The sequence below is a fragment of the Acipenser ruthenus genome, chromosome 27 (genome assembly GCF_902713425.1).
Source record: "Acipenser ruthenus chromosome 27, fAciRut3.2 maternal haplotype, whole genome shotgun sequence".
In the NCBI taxonomy this organism is placed as follows: Eukaryota; Metazoa; Chordata; class Actinopteri; order Acipenseriformes; family Acipenseridae; genus Acipenser; species Acipenser ruthenus.
The window spans coordinates 6,182,479-6,199,398 of record NC_081215.1 but is presented as its reverse complement, the minus strand read 5'-3'; the positions used below and the strand labels follow the sequence as shown (position 1 = coordinate 6,199,398).

The following is a 16,920-nucleotide window of genomic DNA, read 5'->3' as shown; positions in this document are numbered from 1 at the left end:
GAGGGACATCCTACAGCCCATTGTGCCGTAGTTCTTCACCAGAGTCTCAACCAGCTCCACATAGTTTTCGGCCTTGTGATTGCCCAGGAAGCCCCGAACCACTGCGACAAAGCTGTTCCAAGCCGCTTTCTCCTTACTAGTGAGCTTCTTGGGGAATTCATTGCACTCCAGGATCTTCTTTATCTGTGGTCCGACGAAGACACCGGCTTTGACCTTTGTCTAAGACAGCTTAGGGAAGAAGTCTTGAAGGTACTTGAAGGCTGCCGACTCCTTATCTAGAGCTCTGACAAATTGTTTCATAAGGCCCAATTTGATGTGCAGTGGTGGCATCAGCACCTTCCGGGGGTCCCACTTGACGTTGTTCCTCCCCACAGAGAACTCGGTCCGCTGTGGCCAGTCCCGCCTGTGGTAGTGCGCCTTGGTGTCCCTGCTGTCCCAAAGGCAAAGATAGCAGGGAAACTTGGTAAAACCGCCTTGGAGACCCATCAGGAATGCCACCATTGCAGCCTCTTGATGCCATCTCAGAAAAATGCAGATATGTATCCACTTAGGCAGCTGGAACTAAACTGAACTGGTGGGCTTAAGGCCCCTGTATTTATACTACTATTTATATTACTGGAAAGTTCTAGAAAGTTCTAGAAGTTACTCCAAGTTTACTCAGCACTGAATCTATCTGGAATGTTCTGGAAAATAGGTAAATTTCAAAATATCACTGTCCTGGGCACAAAAGCAAAGTTTGTGGGGAATAATAGCCATTTTCTATACTTTTGAGGCATAAGCAATTAGGAAATAACATTTACTACCCAGGAACCAAAAAAAAAAAAATTTGTTACACTGTGTTATTATTATTATTATTATTATTATTATTATTATGTATTTCTTAGCAGACGCCATTACCCAGGGCAACTTACATTTGTATACAAAATAAAATGCATATCAAGAATTACACTACTGCAGGCGGAGCGGAGCGGTTGGGTGGGGGTGTAGGGAGAGATGAGGGTCTGGAGGTAGCTGGGTGCAGTCTGGTCAAGGCATTGGTAGGCGAGTACAAGAGTCTTGAACTGGATGCAAGGGGTGATTGGGAGCCAGTGGAGTGAGCGGAGCAGTGGAGTAGCATGGGAGAAGCGAGGCAGAGAGAACAGCAGGAGAGCAGTGGAGTTCTGGATGAGCTGGATCGGACGGGTGGCGGACTCAGGGAGGCCAGCCAGGAGGGAGTTGCAGTAGTTTAGGCGGGAGAGTACCAGGGCCTGGATGAGGAGTTGCGTGGAGTAGTTGGTGAGGAAGGGTGGGATTCTTCTTATGTTGCGTTGGAGGAATCAGCAGGTGCGTGCCAGAGTGGTGATGTGCTGGGAGTAGGAGTGGCAGGGGTCCAGGGTTACTCTGAGGTTCTTGGCTGAGGAGGAGGGAGAGAGCAGTAGATTTGTGGTAGATTCCAGAGGTACAGAGTATTGTTTAAATTACTGTAAACCCCTGGATACATTTTTTTTAATATTAGTCATTTAAGTTAGTGATTTAAAAGGATGCCTCTACATGAGCTGAAACGAATGACAAGCAGTATTTTATTTGTTAGACAAACAGAATCCCATTGCAGCTGGACTTCTACTACTTTAGTACAGAACATTGCCACTGAAGAATGTTTGATAAGGCAGTAATTCTCAGACTTAGATATTTGAACACAGTTTCAATGAAATACAAAAAAAATATCATCCTTTTTTTTTGGTTTGGTCCCCCTCATTCAAAAAACAGGTTCAAACAGTTTGAGAAGGAACATGCTGTGGATTAAGGTCATGGTGACTTACCTTTCCTTGAAATGTGCATCTGTAATGTGTTATATCAATGTGTTACTGAAGTGTGGCATTTTGTAGGCATGGGAATTCCCACGGTGACAGCGGCCCGCATTCTGAAGGGTCAGATGAATGGTTTCAGCGGTGAGGAGACACAGCTGGAGATGGATAAGTTCCCCCATGTGGCACTCGCTAAGGTATCTGCTCTCACATCCTGCACAGTTGGATGGTCTCAGCTCCCAGTGACTCTGGACACAATAGTCAGGCTGCTTGGGAGAAACCCAGGACAATGGCAGGCAGGGGTGTTCAGGACAGCATTGGGTAGCACTCTGTTGCTTATAGAGCTATGAGGGGAAGCTTTCCCACCACTGTGCCTCTCAACACTAAACTTGCATAATGTAGTGCTTGTTTGATTGCACTTAGAATATATAACAAAGCAGAAGTTTTCTTGAAAGGTTCTTTCATACTGAAAGGAAAATGGTCTTGTTTTGTGTGCTAGTCACTGCGACCCTTCTTAATGACACTCATTGGTTGTTAATTTATTTTGCTTGTTTCCTTCCAGACGTACAACACAAACGCACAGGTGCCTGACAGTGCTGGGACAGCCACAGCCTACCTGTGTGGGGTGAAGGCAAACGAGGGGACTGTGGGTGTGAGTGCAGCAGCTGTGCGCTCCCAGTGCAACACCACCTTCGGAAATGAAGTCACCTCCATTCTGAAATGGGCGAAGGATGCCGGTAAGGGACTGAATTCTCTTGTTCTTCCTCTGAAACAAAACAGATCTTCAGTTCTTTATGCCAAAACATGTGTTTTGAAATCTTTTCTCCCTTGCAGAAAAGTCCCATCGGGATACAACTGTATTATAAAATACCAATTGTTCTTAACAAACTCTGAACCATCAGCAGACCTCGGTACTGCCAGACATGGCAACACAATGGCTATAGTGCAAAAATTGCACAGTGGTCTGATTCATTAGCACACTGGTACTCATAAGAAACCAGTGGGTCAAGGAGTTTACAGCTTCAAGTTTTATGCAGTGATTATAACAGATTAACATGGGTCCCACATCAAAGATTAAAACATTATATAGAGCACCAATTTCATAGGGACACACATCAAACCAAAGGGTTTTCCACAGTAGCAGTAGTGGTCAACTCGCTTTATAACCCCTTTGTATCACTGAAGATGTGACTGAGCATTTAAACCTAAAGCAGTAACATTTTAGTAAGCCAGTGTTGCTTTATATATTAGAACAAGTGTTTTAGTACTTGTTTTGGTTCTCAAGAGGGTACCGATTTTACATCTGTGTGCGTGTCAGACCTCGACTCATTTCAAAACATTTTAAAGATCAAATGGGAGGTTACAGCCACTTGTGCGCTTTGAGCAGAACAGTGACAATCTGGCAAGTTCATTAGGCAGTCTGTGATGGTGCTTGTGCCAGAGCAAGCTGTGAAGAATTGGCACAGTAAATGCTTTTGTGTGAGTTGTATATTCCCAGCTGTTGGTCTAACAAGACCCTGGAGCAATGCTTATAAATTATGCTCTCTACATTGCCTTCCAGTTTTGTCTTTGTATTGAAAAAATAGCTATAAAATATTAAACTATAGCCAATTTGAAAAGCCCAATTCGATTGTTTGGGCTTGTGGTGGAGTGTCCTGCCCCTATTTATATATGTGCACTGTTTTGTTACTTGTATTATTGTTTGCAGCGTGGATAAAAGCGCTGCGTATTTGTTATTGTTTTATATTTTAAAAACCTTGTGAGGATGCGTGACTGATCAGCTACTGATTATTTAACTAGCTGACAGTCCCGCATCCTTACTAAACTCGTGCAGACGGTAACCATCTCCCGAGTTGATTCATTGATTAATTGTTGCTAATCGGGAGATGGTCACTGTATATAAACCTGCAGCTCTCTACCCTCGGGGAGAGTGGTTTTCACCAGCACGATACTTATTTGTTTATTTGTTTGGCCCTTGTGCCTTTTTCTAAACTGCTTTCCAGCTCTCAGATCTTTCTCACTAGGCCTCTCTGAGCTGTTTTCTTTGTTTACTTCGTTCTCAGGCAAATCAGTAGGCATCGTCACGACGACGCGTGTGAACCACGCAACGCCCAGTGCTGCCTATGCCCACTGCGTGGATCGTGACTGGTACTCGGATGGGGAGATGCCCCCTGAAGCCATTCAGGGAGGCTGCAAGGACATCGCGCGACAGCTGCTTGAGAACATACCGAACATCGATGTACGCTGACAATATCACCTCTGCTTTTTAAATCTTAAATGACATTCTGCTATATTACATGTCCCTTAAACTGGGACCTTTAAAGGAATGATAACCATGGTTAAAATATACAGATTTTCCAAGTTTGGAATTCAACACACCCAAAGGGTCTATTTTAATGAGCTAAACACTGGCAGATGTAAATACCACCACTCTGTAACTCTGCTTCCAGCAGGGTTGTTCCCCTGAAGGTGATTTATTGACCATATGCTTCAAAATGACAGATAAATTAACTTTGTGAATAAGTAAACTGCAACTGGTCCCTGCAATGTAACTCTTGGAAAAACTGTATTAGATACTCACCTTACCCAGCTGAATCCTGTGCGAAGAAGCTAATTAATATGAACCCTCCCTCTTTGAATGTATTCACAGGTGATTATGGGAGGGGGGCGGAAGTACATGTACCCCAAAAACACCCCTGATGTTGAGTACCCCAATGAATACAAGGCCAACGGCACTCGACAGGACGGAAGAAGGCTTGTGGATGAGTGGAAGAGCTCCAAGGGCAATCAGGTATAGGGGAGATACAGTGAATATATTGGGAATGGCCCATTTTAATTTAGCATGTTTAAAATCCAACGCTAAAGATGAAGGTTTTCTGCTGCTTCCTGCTTTAGCTCAAACCCTCGCCCTTGTTTCTTTTTTTTTGGATCTATAACATTGTGTTTGAAATATTCACATATCCCTGATTAAAGTAAAGGGGTAGATAGTAGATAAATGCTTATAGGAATGTGGATTGCAAAGCCTTGGTAAATCTTACTTTATGAAAGCTGTGTGAAGTGACCATGCCGCTGATTCATTTGTTTGTTTTTATTTTTCTCTCCAGGTTGCTCACTATGTGTGGAACAAGAACCAACTGCTAGCTTTGAATCCACACAAAGTGGACTACTTACTGGGTAAGTTGTGGTTACAAATAATCCCCTTTCGTACCCTATTGAAGGCTTCTCACTCAAGTGCCTCTTTAGACAAACATTTTGGTTTGTATTATGAGGGAGCTCTCACCTTTGCTTTATGGGCCAGGTGTAAAAAACACAATTTGGCCATTTCTGCTTTTCCACTCTGTAATAAAACCTTTATGATTAAAGCCAGTCATCTAAAGAGTTAGCTCCATAACGTAATATCGTAAATATATTTTTGTTCACAGGTTATGTTTGTACTGGCATGGTAAAATTAGATTATGATTGAAAATTCTGATTACAGAATAAAGGATTTTAATTTCTTACATAGCTATGTTTTTATATTCTTCTGATCAAGTGACCCCAAATAATCCATAGTAAGATGGTGATGTTGTTAATAGTTATTTAGTTCTCCCATGTACATGCAATTGCATCTTTATTTGCACATAAAGGCACCCTTGATTATAGGAACTCTTCATCTTATATTCAGGACAATGCGGTACTGTTTGATTTGTGATAAAGCTGAAATTAGTGTTATAAATGCACCAGCTACTTGGGAAATAACAAATTACAAAACTCTCTCAGAAATAGTCAGGTTTGTGTGAAACCAGTCCAAGATACAGATGCCAGACCCTACTTTGGTCTCTCTCTCTCTCTGGGGTTTCGCATTTCTGACACCAACTCTACAACTTATAAAAGCCAAAGAGGCCAAAATGGCTGCCAGCTTTGTTTCTTCATGGAAAGAAGTCAACAGATCGCTCTTGCCAGAGACTCAGCTTTCCTAGACCGTCTATTCCTTGCTGCCAGTCACAATGCACTTGCTTAGTTAACAGCTATACAGTCAAACAGAATATACACTTAAAATATTACACTTGAATGGGGTAAATTTAATGCAGCATTGGCAATGGATTTGGGATTTTGGAACTGAATACACTTAAGTGTGATATACAGTGAAACAATATACACTTAAGCAGAGTACACTGTAATTGGATCATACCATTGTGATAGGCATATCAAAATATGATAATGTTGCCACTGTGTTCAGCCTCAACCCATTGTAGCTGCCACAATGATGGCACTACTACTGCACTGCCATTGTAGATCAGTATTGGATCATACCATTGTGATAGGCATATCAAAATATGATAATGTTGCCACTGTGTTCAGCCTCAACCCATTGTAGCTGCCACAATGATGGCACTACTACTGCACTGCCATTGTAGATCAGTTGGTAAGGGTTATAAAATGCAGGAGGCGAAGGGAGACGCTGAACAGAAACTAGATGGCACGAAGGGGCCAACAGTAGTGAAGGATCTGTAGATGTGGTATGTCATAGCTGTTATTAACTTACCTGTACCTGTGGGCTACAATGTGGCACAATACAATGCACTGGAAGGTTCTGAAATGTGCTGTTTTTACTTTAATTTGAAAGAGTGCACACTGATGAAAACCGATCAGTAGTAAACCTCTACCAGCTTTGAAAAGACAAGAACAAACCACAAGGCCTTTTCAGAATTAATGGAAGACCAATTAAGCAGCAAGACCCAATGAAGTGTTCACGGATTCCCTGCAAAACACAGAACTGCTCAAGGAGGTCATTAGCTGACAGTCACTGTAATAGCCCCAGTTGAGGGTGTAACTGCTCTAACGAAATTACATCTGTCCCTCATTAAGTTGTTCAGATTGTAAATTAGCTCATTTTAAGGCTTCCACAAACTGAAGCAAAACCCAGACCAAACTTTGAATTTCAAACTCTACAATTCACTGCCTTCCTCGCACTGGTTTAATTGTGAGTTTCATTCTTGTTTGCTGTGAACTGTAGGCAGATGTACTGAATGAATAAAACAAGAGGCCAATTACAAATGTACTGGTATTTCATGCTTCATGCTACAAGTTTGGACTGACATGACCTGTCTTGTGTTTTTTAGGTCTGTTCGAGCCAGCTGACATGCGATATGATTTAGAACGAGACAAGCAAATGGACCCTTCTCTGGCTGAAATGGTGGAAGTGGCTATTAAAATCCTGCAGAAAAACCCAAAGGGTTTCTACCTGCTGGTGGAAGGCAAGTGGCCAGCCTGTTTTCACATGGGATTCTTCCATTCACTTCATATTGGATAGATACTGTAACAAGGATTTTGTTCAGAAAAATATGTGTTTGCTTTACCATGTATAAGGTTGGTAGCTACGTTTAAATATATATTAACTACTGCAGTTTTTCCAGTACATGTGAGCTGACCTAAAAAAGTCAAGAAGCTAGTTTCTCAAAGATATTTTTTTTAAAAAGAAAAACACACACAATTAAATGAATTAACCAGAAATAAACAACTCAGACATGTAAATGTAAGGGCTTGTAAGTAGCCTAAAGTTGGTGTTTTTCCTTACTGAAAATCAATGTGCTAATGATAATTGAGAGTAAACATGGTTAAGAATCAAGCCATATATGACATCATCGATTCGGATTCCGTGACCCTCGATTCTCAATCCATTCTGTGACGGAACTGAACCGTGGCAAAGACTATTCCAAACAGTTTCACTTAATTAAAAAGTCATTTTGAAGGAGAGTAGAAAATGGCTTTATACTCAATGGATGATCCATTGTGCCCTGGCAGGCGGGCGTATCGACCACGGGCATCACGAGGGCAAGGCAAAGCAGGCCCTGCATGAGGCAGTGCAGATGGACATTGCTGTCGGCAAGGCGGGGGTCCTGACCAGTGAGGAGGACACGCTGACCGTCGTCACTGCTGACCACTCCCACGTCTTCACTTTCGGGGGCTACACTCTCCGTGGAAACTCCATATTTGGTGAGTAAAAGCAGCAATCTAAAGTTGTCATGGTAAAACCACAAAGCTTACAGTAAAGTGGTTATTCAAATTATTACAGTGTATATAAGGACCTTTTTATTTTATTGTGTCACAGTAAAGTGGTTATTCAAAGTATTAAAGTGTATATAAGGACCTTTTTATTTTATTGTGTTACATGTTCTGTGGCAATGTGCCCCGTCCCTGTGTGCATTTGTATGTTGCATGTGTAAATGTTGGTGTATAGTCATTGGTACACGGGATATAAACGGGTCTGTGTTTCACGTGTATTTAAAAAGTGTATATTTGTATTTAGGCACGGGATTGCACATCACGCACGTGCATTTAAAATATAATATGTGAACACAGGGTTTCACGTAATGAATTCACGTGCTGGGATTCAAGTGAGTAATTAATTAGTAATTGAATCCCAGCACAACAGTATATATAGATGCACGTTTAGTCACTCGTAGTTAGGTGTTCGGTGAGTGGAGAACGAGTGTGGAGAAGGAGAAATTAAATAATAAGAAAGAACGTAAATATAAAAGTGAATAACTGTCTCACTCACCGTGTTTCGTTTGTCTGTCTGTGCATTGTCTGTTTACTGTGTAGTCCGTTTTGTTTGTCTTTTTATTTTGGCGTGTAGTGCCGTGTCCAGCGTTTTTGTGTTTCAAACCTTTTATTTTCTGTTCTGTTTATTAAATGCCGAGCGCGATCACGCGTCCGGCTTATACCAAACCACATCTCTCTGTCGTTTGTGTTCCTGTTTCTGGTCTGACGCCACCCACTCCGGCCGTCTTTGTGACACGTGGTGTCCTGCGTGGGATCGACAGCGCCTCCAGGACTCAGGCCAGAGCAGGAACCGCAGTTTTGGATTTAAAAAAAAATATATAAAATAAAAATAAAAAAATGGCAGAAGACGCCATCAAAGTGCGGGACTGGATGCTGGAAAATGCTGGGCTGGAGGCCCAGTCTATACCAGTAGTCGTCCAGTTCCTGCAGTTTATGGATAGGGAACGATGGGAGGCTTATGCAAGGGAGCAGACCGTAAGCACCTGGGAGGAAGGTGTGGGTTTGGTCCTCAGCTACCTGGAGGCAATTATAAGTGGAACAGCAGCCCAGGTAGCAGTCCCACCAGCAGAGGAAGAATGCCTGCTGTCCCCGTCTCCACCAGCAGAGGAAGAATTCCTGCTGGTTTTGCCTCCACAGCCCAAGTGGGAGGAGCCTGAGCGTCCACAGCCCAAGTGGGAGGAGCCCGAGCGTCCTACGCCCGAGTGGGAGGAGCCCGAGCGTCCTACGCCCGAGTGGGAGGAGCCCGAGCGTCCTACGCCCGAGTGGGAGGAGCCCGAACGTCCTACGCCTGAGTGGGAGGAGCCCGAACGTCCTACGCCTGAGTGGGAGGAGCCCGAACGTCCTACGCCTGAGTGGGGGGAGCCCGAACGTCCACAGCCCAAAAGGGAGGAGTCGGTGCGTCCACAGCCCAACAGGGAGGAGTCGGTGCGTCCACAGCCCAACAGGGAGGAGTCGGTGCGTCCACAGCCCAACAGGGAGGAGTCGGGGCGTCCACAGCCCAAAAGGGAGGAGTCGGTGCGTCCACAGCCCGAAGAGAGGGAAGTCGGGGCTTCCACAGCCCTAGGACCCAAGCTGCCAGCAGAGGGTGAATACCTGCTGGTCCCACCTCCACCAGCAGAGGGTGAATGCCTGCTGGTTCCACCTCCACCGCAGTGGGATGACTGCTTGCCCCTCCCACCTCCACCAGCAGAGGGTGAATACCTGCTGGTTCCACCTCCACCGCAGTGGGAGGACTGCTGGCCCCTCCCACCTCCACCAGCAGAGGGTGAATACCTGCTGGTTCCACCACCGCCAGGAGCAGAGGAGCTGGAGCTGCCTCTGCCTCCACCACCGCCAGGAGCAGAGGAGCTGGAGCTGCCTCTGCCTCCACCACCGCCAGGAGCAGAGGAGCTGGAGCTACCTCTGCCTCCACCACCGCCAGGAGCAGAGGAGCTGGAGCTGCCTCTGCCTCCGCCACCGCCCGGAGCAGAGGAGCAGGAGCTGCCTCTGCTGCCCGTACCTCCGCAGGGAGTACGGTGGCCGGAGCCCCAGAAAGGGGAGCTGCCGGCCACGAAGAAGGGGGAGGAGGTCTGGAGACCACCAACCCCAGCAGCAGTTTCGCTGCCGGAGATCGTGGGGGAGGTCAGGAGACCTGCTCCCACTGCAGCAGTTTCGCTGCCGGAGATCGTGGGGGAGGTCAGGAGACCTGCTCCCACTGCAGCTTCTTCGCTGCCGGCAGTACTGTGGTCGGAGCCCCACCAAAGGGAGCTACCGGCTACAAAGACAGGGGGAGAGGTCAGGAGACCACTTTCCCCAGCAGCAGTTTCGCTGCAGGAGCAAACCAACAGGCTGTCAGCCGTGCCACTACCGGCAGGGGTGCTGACAGCATGGCCAGCCATGGGCCCACTGAAGCCTCCCTTCCCAGCCCGAGACTTTGTCCTGGACTGCTGGATTTTTAAGGGGGGAGGTGGCCGTTGAGGCCATGTGTGCTGCGCACAAGGGGGGGTATATGTGGCAATGTGCCCCGTCCCTGTGTGCATTTGTATGTTGCATGTGTAAATGTTGGTGTATAGTCATTGGTACACGGGATATAAACGGGTCTGTGTTTCACGTGTATTTAAAAAGTGTATATTTGTATTTAGGCACGGGATTGCACATCACGCACGTGCATTTAAAATATAATATGTGAACACGGGGTTTCACGTAATGAATTCACGTGCTGGGATTCAAGTGAGTAATTAATTAGTAATTGAATCCCAGCACAACAGTATATATAGATGCACGTTTAGTCACTCGTAGTTAGGTGTTCGGTGAGTGGAGAACGAGTGTGGAGAAGGAGAAATTAAATAATAAGAAAGAACGTAAATATAAAAGTGAATAACTGTCTCACTCACCGTGTTTCGTTTGTCTGTCTGTGCATTGTCTGTTTACTGTGTAGTCCGTTTTGTTTGTCTTTTTATTTTGGCGTGTAGTGCCGTGTCCAGCGTTTTTGTGTTTCAAACCTTTTATTTTCTGTTCTGTTTATTAAATGCCGAGCGCGATCACGCGTCCGGCTTATACCAAACCACATCTCTCTGTCGTTTGTGTTCCTGTTTCTGGTCTGACGCCACCCACTCCGGCCGTCTTTGTGACAGTTCCCACGTGTTGCTACAACTGTTTACGTAAGGTGTGTGTATTGTTTTACTTTTTTTTACATTTTGACCACTTTTTTTAACTTTTAAATTGCATTCCCTGCCTCAAGATGGCTTCACATGTACCCGCATGGACCTCTCAGAACTACATTTCCCATCATCCTCGTGCTCACGTATGTAACTGAGATGGATTTACCAGTGAGCAGGAGGATGATAGGAAATGTAGTTCTGAGAGATCCAAAAACATTTAAAACAATACACACAATACAATAAAATAAAAGGTCCTTATATACCCTTTATAACCTTTGCATTTACTTCAATAGGACTAAATAAGGTTTGCAGTCCAGGGACACCAATACAATACACTAAGACATAGAAAAAAAAATACCATTTTGTAGTTTTACCTGAGAATGTTTTAAAGTCCTGAAGTCTACACTTGTATATGGGCGTCAGTAGCGGGAAAGGAGGGGGTTTGAAAGCGAGGTCTTGTCTGTCTCTACAGGTCTGGCGCCCATGCAGAGCGATGTGGACAACAAGCCCTTCACCTCCATCCTATACGGGAATGGGCCGGGCTTCAAGCTGTCGAATGGAGAGAGAGAGAACATATCCACCATTGACTACAGTACGTTGCCAAATAAGACACAGGGCTCCACTGTGGCTGTAGGCCAGACTCAGTGTAGTGAATGATCACATCTTCAGTTCATTGCATCGGTTATTCCTGTTATGAGGCCATTGGAAAACCCTGATCCTGACACTAAACACCGACATATTCATTGAGCATTTATCACTGTACTAAGCTTGCGCCATTTGTTGAGGACCAAAAATTAAACTGCTATTTAAACAGAACTAACAAGAAATAAACGCGGAGCAAGAAGAAGCAATTCCATTAACATGCTGAGTTATTTATTTGAATTTTTTTTTAACATTAGTGTTTTGTAAGCATTCATTTAGCACGGTGGTAAATATAGCCCTAATTGTCTTGTATTAACCAACACATTGCCTGAAAACGATAAACTTACCATAAACAAATAAATCACCATAAACAAGTAATGAATCATGTTGGTTAACATGCTAATAAGCTAACTTAAAATAATTAAATACAATAATCAGTTAACTTTAACTGTAATTGTAGGATAAACGTACAGCCCTGTTTTTATATTCTCTCTCTCTCTGACCACAGAACAGAACAACTACCTGGCACAGTCAGCCGTGCCTTTGCAAATGGAGACCCACGGTGGGGAGGATGTGGCTGTTTTTGCTAAAGGTCCCCTGGCACACCTGCTGCACGGAGTCCACGAACAGAACTACATCCCCCACGTGATGGCGTACGCCACCTGTATCGGGCAGAACACAGAGCACTGCAAAGGGGGCTACCCCGTCCCTTGCGGAGCCAGCTCCCTCACCTCCACACTCATCAACCTCCTTTCTTTCCTCATACTCAGCCTGCTGCTGTGCTGGCCCTGATACTGCTCCTTCACCTCCACACTCAGCAGCCTCCTCGCTCTCCTCGTACTGACCCTGATACTGCTCCCTCACCTCCACACTCAGCAGCCTCCTCGCTCTCCTCATACTGACCCTGATACTGCTCCCTCACCTCCACACTCAGTAGCCTCCTCGCTCACCTCATACTGACCCTGATACTGCTCCCTCACCTCCACACTCAGCAGCCTCCTCGCTCACCTCATACTGACCCTGATACTGCTCCCTCACCTCCACACTCAGCAGCCTCCTCTCTCTCCTCGTACTGGCCCTGATACTGCTCCCTCACCTCCACACTCAGCAGCCTCCTCGCTCTCCTCATACTGACCCTGATACTGCTCCCTCACCTCCACACTCAGCAGCCTCCTCGCTCTCCTCATACTGACCCTGATACTGCTCCCTCACCTCCACACTCAGTAGCCTCCTCGCTCTCCTCGTACTGGCCCTGATACTGCTCCCTCACCTCCAACTCAGCAGCCTCCTCGCTCTCCTCATACTGACCCTGATACTGCTCCCTCACCTCCACACTCAGCAGCCTCCTCGCTCTCCTCGTACTGGCCCTGATACTGCTCCCTCACCTCCAACTCAGCAGCCTCCTCGCTCTCCTCATACTGACCCTGATACTGCTCCCTCACCTCCACACTCAGCAGCCTCCTCTCTCTCCTCGTACTGACCCTGATACTGCTTCCTCACCTCCACACTCAGCAGCCTCCTCGCTCTCCTCATACTGACCCTGATACTGCTCCCTCACCTCCACACTCAGCAGCCTCCTCTCTCTCCTCATACTCAGCCTGCTGCTGTGCAGGCACAGGACTGGGAGTGCGTTCCAATGCACCTGGACATTTTAAAGCACAAAATTTTCTGGGGCTATTTTAATCCAACTGGGAATCATTGAAAAATGCTGGTTGGCAGATATTGTTGCTCCGAACATCTGCTGAATCAAAATGTGTGAGTTGTGTTTGTGTTGCCAGGACATTCCTCTGTGAAAAAAACAAAAAGCTGTATTAGGGGTGGCGTACCTTTCTGTAACGTGTGTTCGTTTTTCCATACTTTACTAACTGAACCACTCTGTGATAGATGATGGTTTAAAGTAGGCTTGCTACTATTCTGTTTTTATTTTTTTGCCAAATCGACGATTAATATCAATGTTTATTTTAGAAAGAATTTACCGTTTTTTTTTCAATCTTTATTTTTCAATTAAAGCAGAGAATGGGTGAAATTGACTTTTATGCTTAAAAAAAAAACAGACTTTTTATGCCACTGAAAAGTCTCATTTAGCGAAACCCTTGATCATATTCAACATGCAACAAAACCATGGTTACGTTTGGTCACAGCTGAGCTATACATTTAAAAACTGTCTTAAATAAATGTAGTACAAGCAGCATATAAAAGTGTATTACATAGACCTTTATAGCATCAATTTACGAGTAAAAATAATATGCACAGAACAAAACATTAGATAGTTGAACAGAACTAACTTACACTTATTATTCTGCCTTGTCTCAGTCACTGTAGAGGCAAGGCAGGCAGGCCTGCTTCGTCCTACTGCGGAGACGTCAGCCGTCGGCCAGGGTATTGTGCACAATATTCATTAAGTGTTTTTCTCTTGCGCCCCATTTTCAAGTCAAACTAGTAACTGTCACCGTTTACCTAAAGCAAAAGCCTATGTACACCTTAAATGAAAGAATTCTAGCACTGTTTCAGTAAACGAGATCTGTCAGAACAGGCTGAAACTACAGTACTAACGGACCACTGAGATGACTGACGGTGACCCCCAGGCATTCAGAGCGTAATGGAGACGTGACAGACAGCAAGTATAAAAACTACACAAACTAGAGAGGATTTCTAAATGATTATTTTTGGTAAGAAAATAAAAAATAGCAAGTGGTTTTACCAACGTTTATTGTATATAAATTTATTTCTGTCTAACTCATGTTTTTGGGGAATTCGATGTTTAACAAGCTTTACCGATTAATATTGAAAAGTAGCAAGCCTACTTATAAGGGATATAGAATTAAATCTGTGTTAAAATGGGATAACATGGGATACATCAATCTAGTTCACCAGACAAATAAGTTTGGTGTGATGGTCCAAGTGACTTACGAGTGTGTTAAAAAAAAAAAATCGGGTTTTAAATGATGAGCATTGCAAGAAATGTCATTGTGAGAAATTCATTGAAGGAGGCAAATGTATTGGCTTCATCAGTGTTTGTCTACTTGAATTCATGTGAATGGCCAAGCCCTTAATTATTTCTAACTTAATGATCCTGAACAATGAACCAGAGTTGACAGAGGAAATATTACTCAAGAAATATCCTGAAAGGAAAAAAATATTGCAAGACCTTATGCTTTGCCCCGTGATTGGGCATTCTCAGGGATGTTGTGTTATTCACCACCCCTTGTATGGAAGCTCCTCCCATCCTGCCACCCCACTCAGTTCCAATTTGTTAGTCAGTTTCTGTTGATGCGCTGCGAAGGCGAAGCAATTTGTACTGATGCTAGCAATCAGACAGGCCCCACATTGCTAGTAGTTGGTGTTGCTGCTGAAGTAGCATCTAAACCTGAAAACATAGACATACAGTAAAAGCTGATCGCTATGGAAATTGCATCGTCCATACCTAAACAATTTGGTGTATACAGTATCTAGGTACCACATTCGAGAGGCTCTCCAACTTAACAAAGGTTTTTTTTTTTTTTTTAACAAATATATTCAATCAAACTGGTACAAATGCTACTGCACACTTACCATTTTAAGTTCCAGTATTACTGGTTATATACGGTTTTATGTGTAATTTGTATTGCAGTTGTTATACATTTTTAAAATAAATCTTGCCACTACATCCCCCCCCCCACTCTGATCAGCATTCAGATAAGGTGGAAATTATATTTTGTATGTCTTATGTAGTGTGTTTAACAATAAAAACAATATATTTGCAAATCAGTCTAACTGGAGTCTTTTAAACAAATGTGTCTTTGGAACTGCTTTTCCCCCCCTAGAATTACTCAGGAACCAATTGTCACAGAGTTGTGAAATTAAGGAAATAAAAAATCTCCACGGCCCCTATCTAGCAAGTTTATTTTTCTAAGGAAAACTCTTTATTTGATTGGTTTGGCTTTGCCTTGAATTATCTTTTCCCCATTTGATACTGGACAAGAAACACAGACAAACACAGACAACAGGGACATAAAAACTTCCAAGGAAAACCATTCTGTGCCATTCTCTAAAACCAGTGCAGGCACGTACAGACGGTCTTCATAACTGCTTGGGACCTGAAAAGTCAATATATTTGTATAAAATCAAGTTTATTACATGGTCAAATGCAATCTGAAATGTCTATGGGGGACTAAGAGTGTATGAGAAAATGAATATGTAATAGCACGGTACATTACATCTCACACCGCTGGCTGAACTGCGCCCTGCACGTATAGACACATTCAAGGGCATTTAACCAGATTTTGTGGAATGTACACATGCCCAACTCTGCTGCAGCACTGTAATTCACTTGATGGAGTACCAACCAAATACCGAGTGATGTAACTTAAAACGTGAGTATCGATGTTTCTTAAGAAACTGCACAGACGCCATTTCTTAATCAGTGTTAAGTTTATTTCATACATGCAGGGAAACCAGTCCAAGCATAGAACCGATTACCAGTTGTTACATATTTTACATGACATTAAATACCCTTCTGCATAGGTGTCTCTCTCCTCCTCTTCCTATAACACTCAACCAATGGCAAAGGGACAATGCATTATTCCAGTCACTATGTACCATGTGCACTCCAATCAGGAAAAAACAAGTTTCTCCTGATTAGTTTATACAAATCTACAAATCTCTTATCAGCCCCTTTGAAGTGTCTGGCTCCTTCCAGATCCCCCTAAAGACTAGCTTTACGACCCCCTCATAAACCAGCTGTATATTCTAAGCAAAAACCTGTTTAATTAGTTTTATACCCCACAGTGGACTCCCCGAAGGGCAAACGTCTTTCATGTCGGGGCTGGAGGTCAAAGAACTTGTTTGTACAACCTTGTGCTGCTGGCCAGTCATTTGCTTTGACACAAAATAATCCTTTTCAGTTGTCATAACTTCAGGGTAACTTCTCTACCATATTGCCTTCAATTTACTTCTAATGTGCGGTTGTTTAAATATAGTTAAATATATGTTAACTTGGTGTTTTTCTCAGCTCTCTGCTACCATCCATTGCTCAATGAAGCTGCTATTATTTCTTGCTTGCTCGGAGTCAATGCAGTGCAAGTATCTATATACCCAGAGTATATAGCCAGCCTTCATCTATTACAGCAGTGCTTGCATTTTTGGAACTAACAGTTTTTTCTATCCAATGTTAAATCACTTTTCAGAAAAATAACATGAATACAGCCGTCATTCCTCATGCGTAGCAAACTGCTATTCAATACTTGTTCCATGTTTTCCAACACCGAGGTTCATAATAAAGAAGCCAGACCCTTTATGTCATGAGTTTGGGTGTGATTAGGGATTCAAGA

The 16,920-nt window shown here is 44.0% G+C and overlaps 1 protein-coding gene across 4 annotated transcripts in view; it reads left to right on the top strand.

The window, feature by feature from the left end:
* The window catches only part of LOC117431946 (alkaline phosphatase-like), a 34,030-nt gene extending 18,908 nt beyond the window's left edge, over positions 1–15,122 (top strand). For 3 of the 4 annotated variants that reach the window (XM_059002026.1, XM_059002028.1, XM_059002027.1), the window contains exons 4-12: positions 1,866–1,981; positions 2,347–2,521; positions 3,848–4,023; positions 4,435–4,575; positions 4,889–4,958; positions 6,887–7,021; positions 7,569–7,760; positions 11,442–11,561; positions 12,120–15,122. In XM_059002026.1, the coding sequence (XP_058858009.1) occupies positions 1,866–1,981; positions 2,347–2,521; positions 3,848–4,023; positions 4,435–4,575; positions 4,889–4,958; positions 6,887–7,021; positions 7,569–7,760; positions 11,442–11,561; positions 12,120–12,403 (1,409 nt within the window). In that variant the 3' untranslated portion in view covers positions 12,404–15,122. Of the gene's footprint in view, positions 1–1,865; positions 1,982–2,346; positions 2,522–3,847; positions 4,024–4,434; positions 4,576–4,888; positions 4,959–6,886; positions 7,022–7,568; positions 7,761–10,942; positions 10,975–11,441; positions 11,562–12,119 lie in introns of all 4 variants that reach the window. The other variant, XM_059002029.1, reaches the window with a different exon arrangement.
* The last annotated feature ends 1,798 nt before the right edge of the window (positions 15,123–16,920 follow it).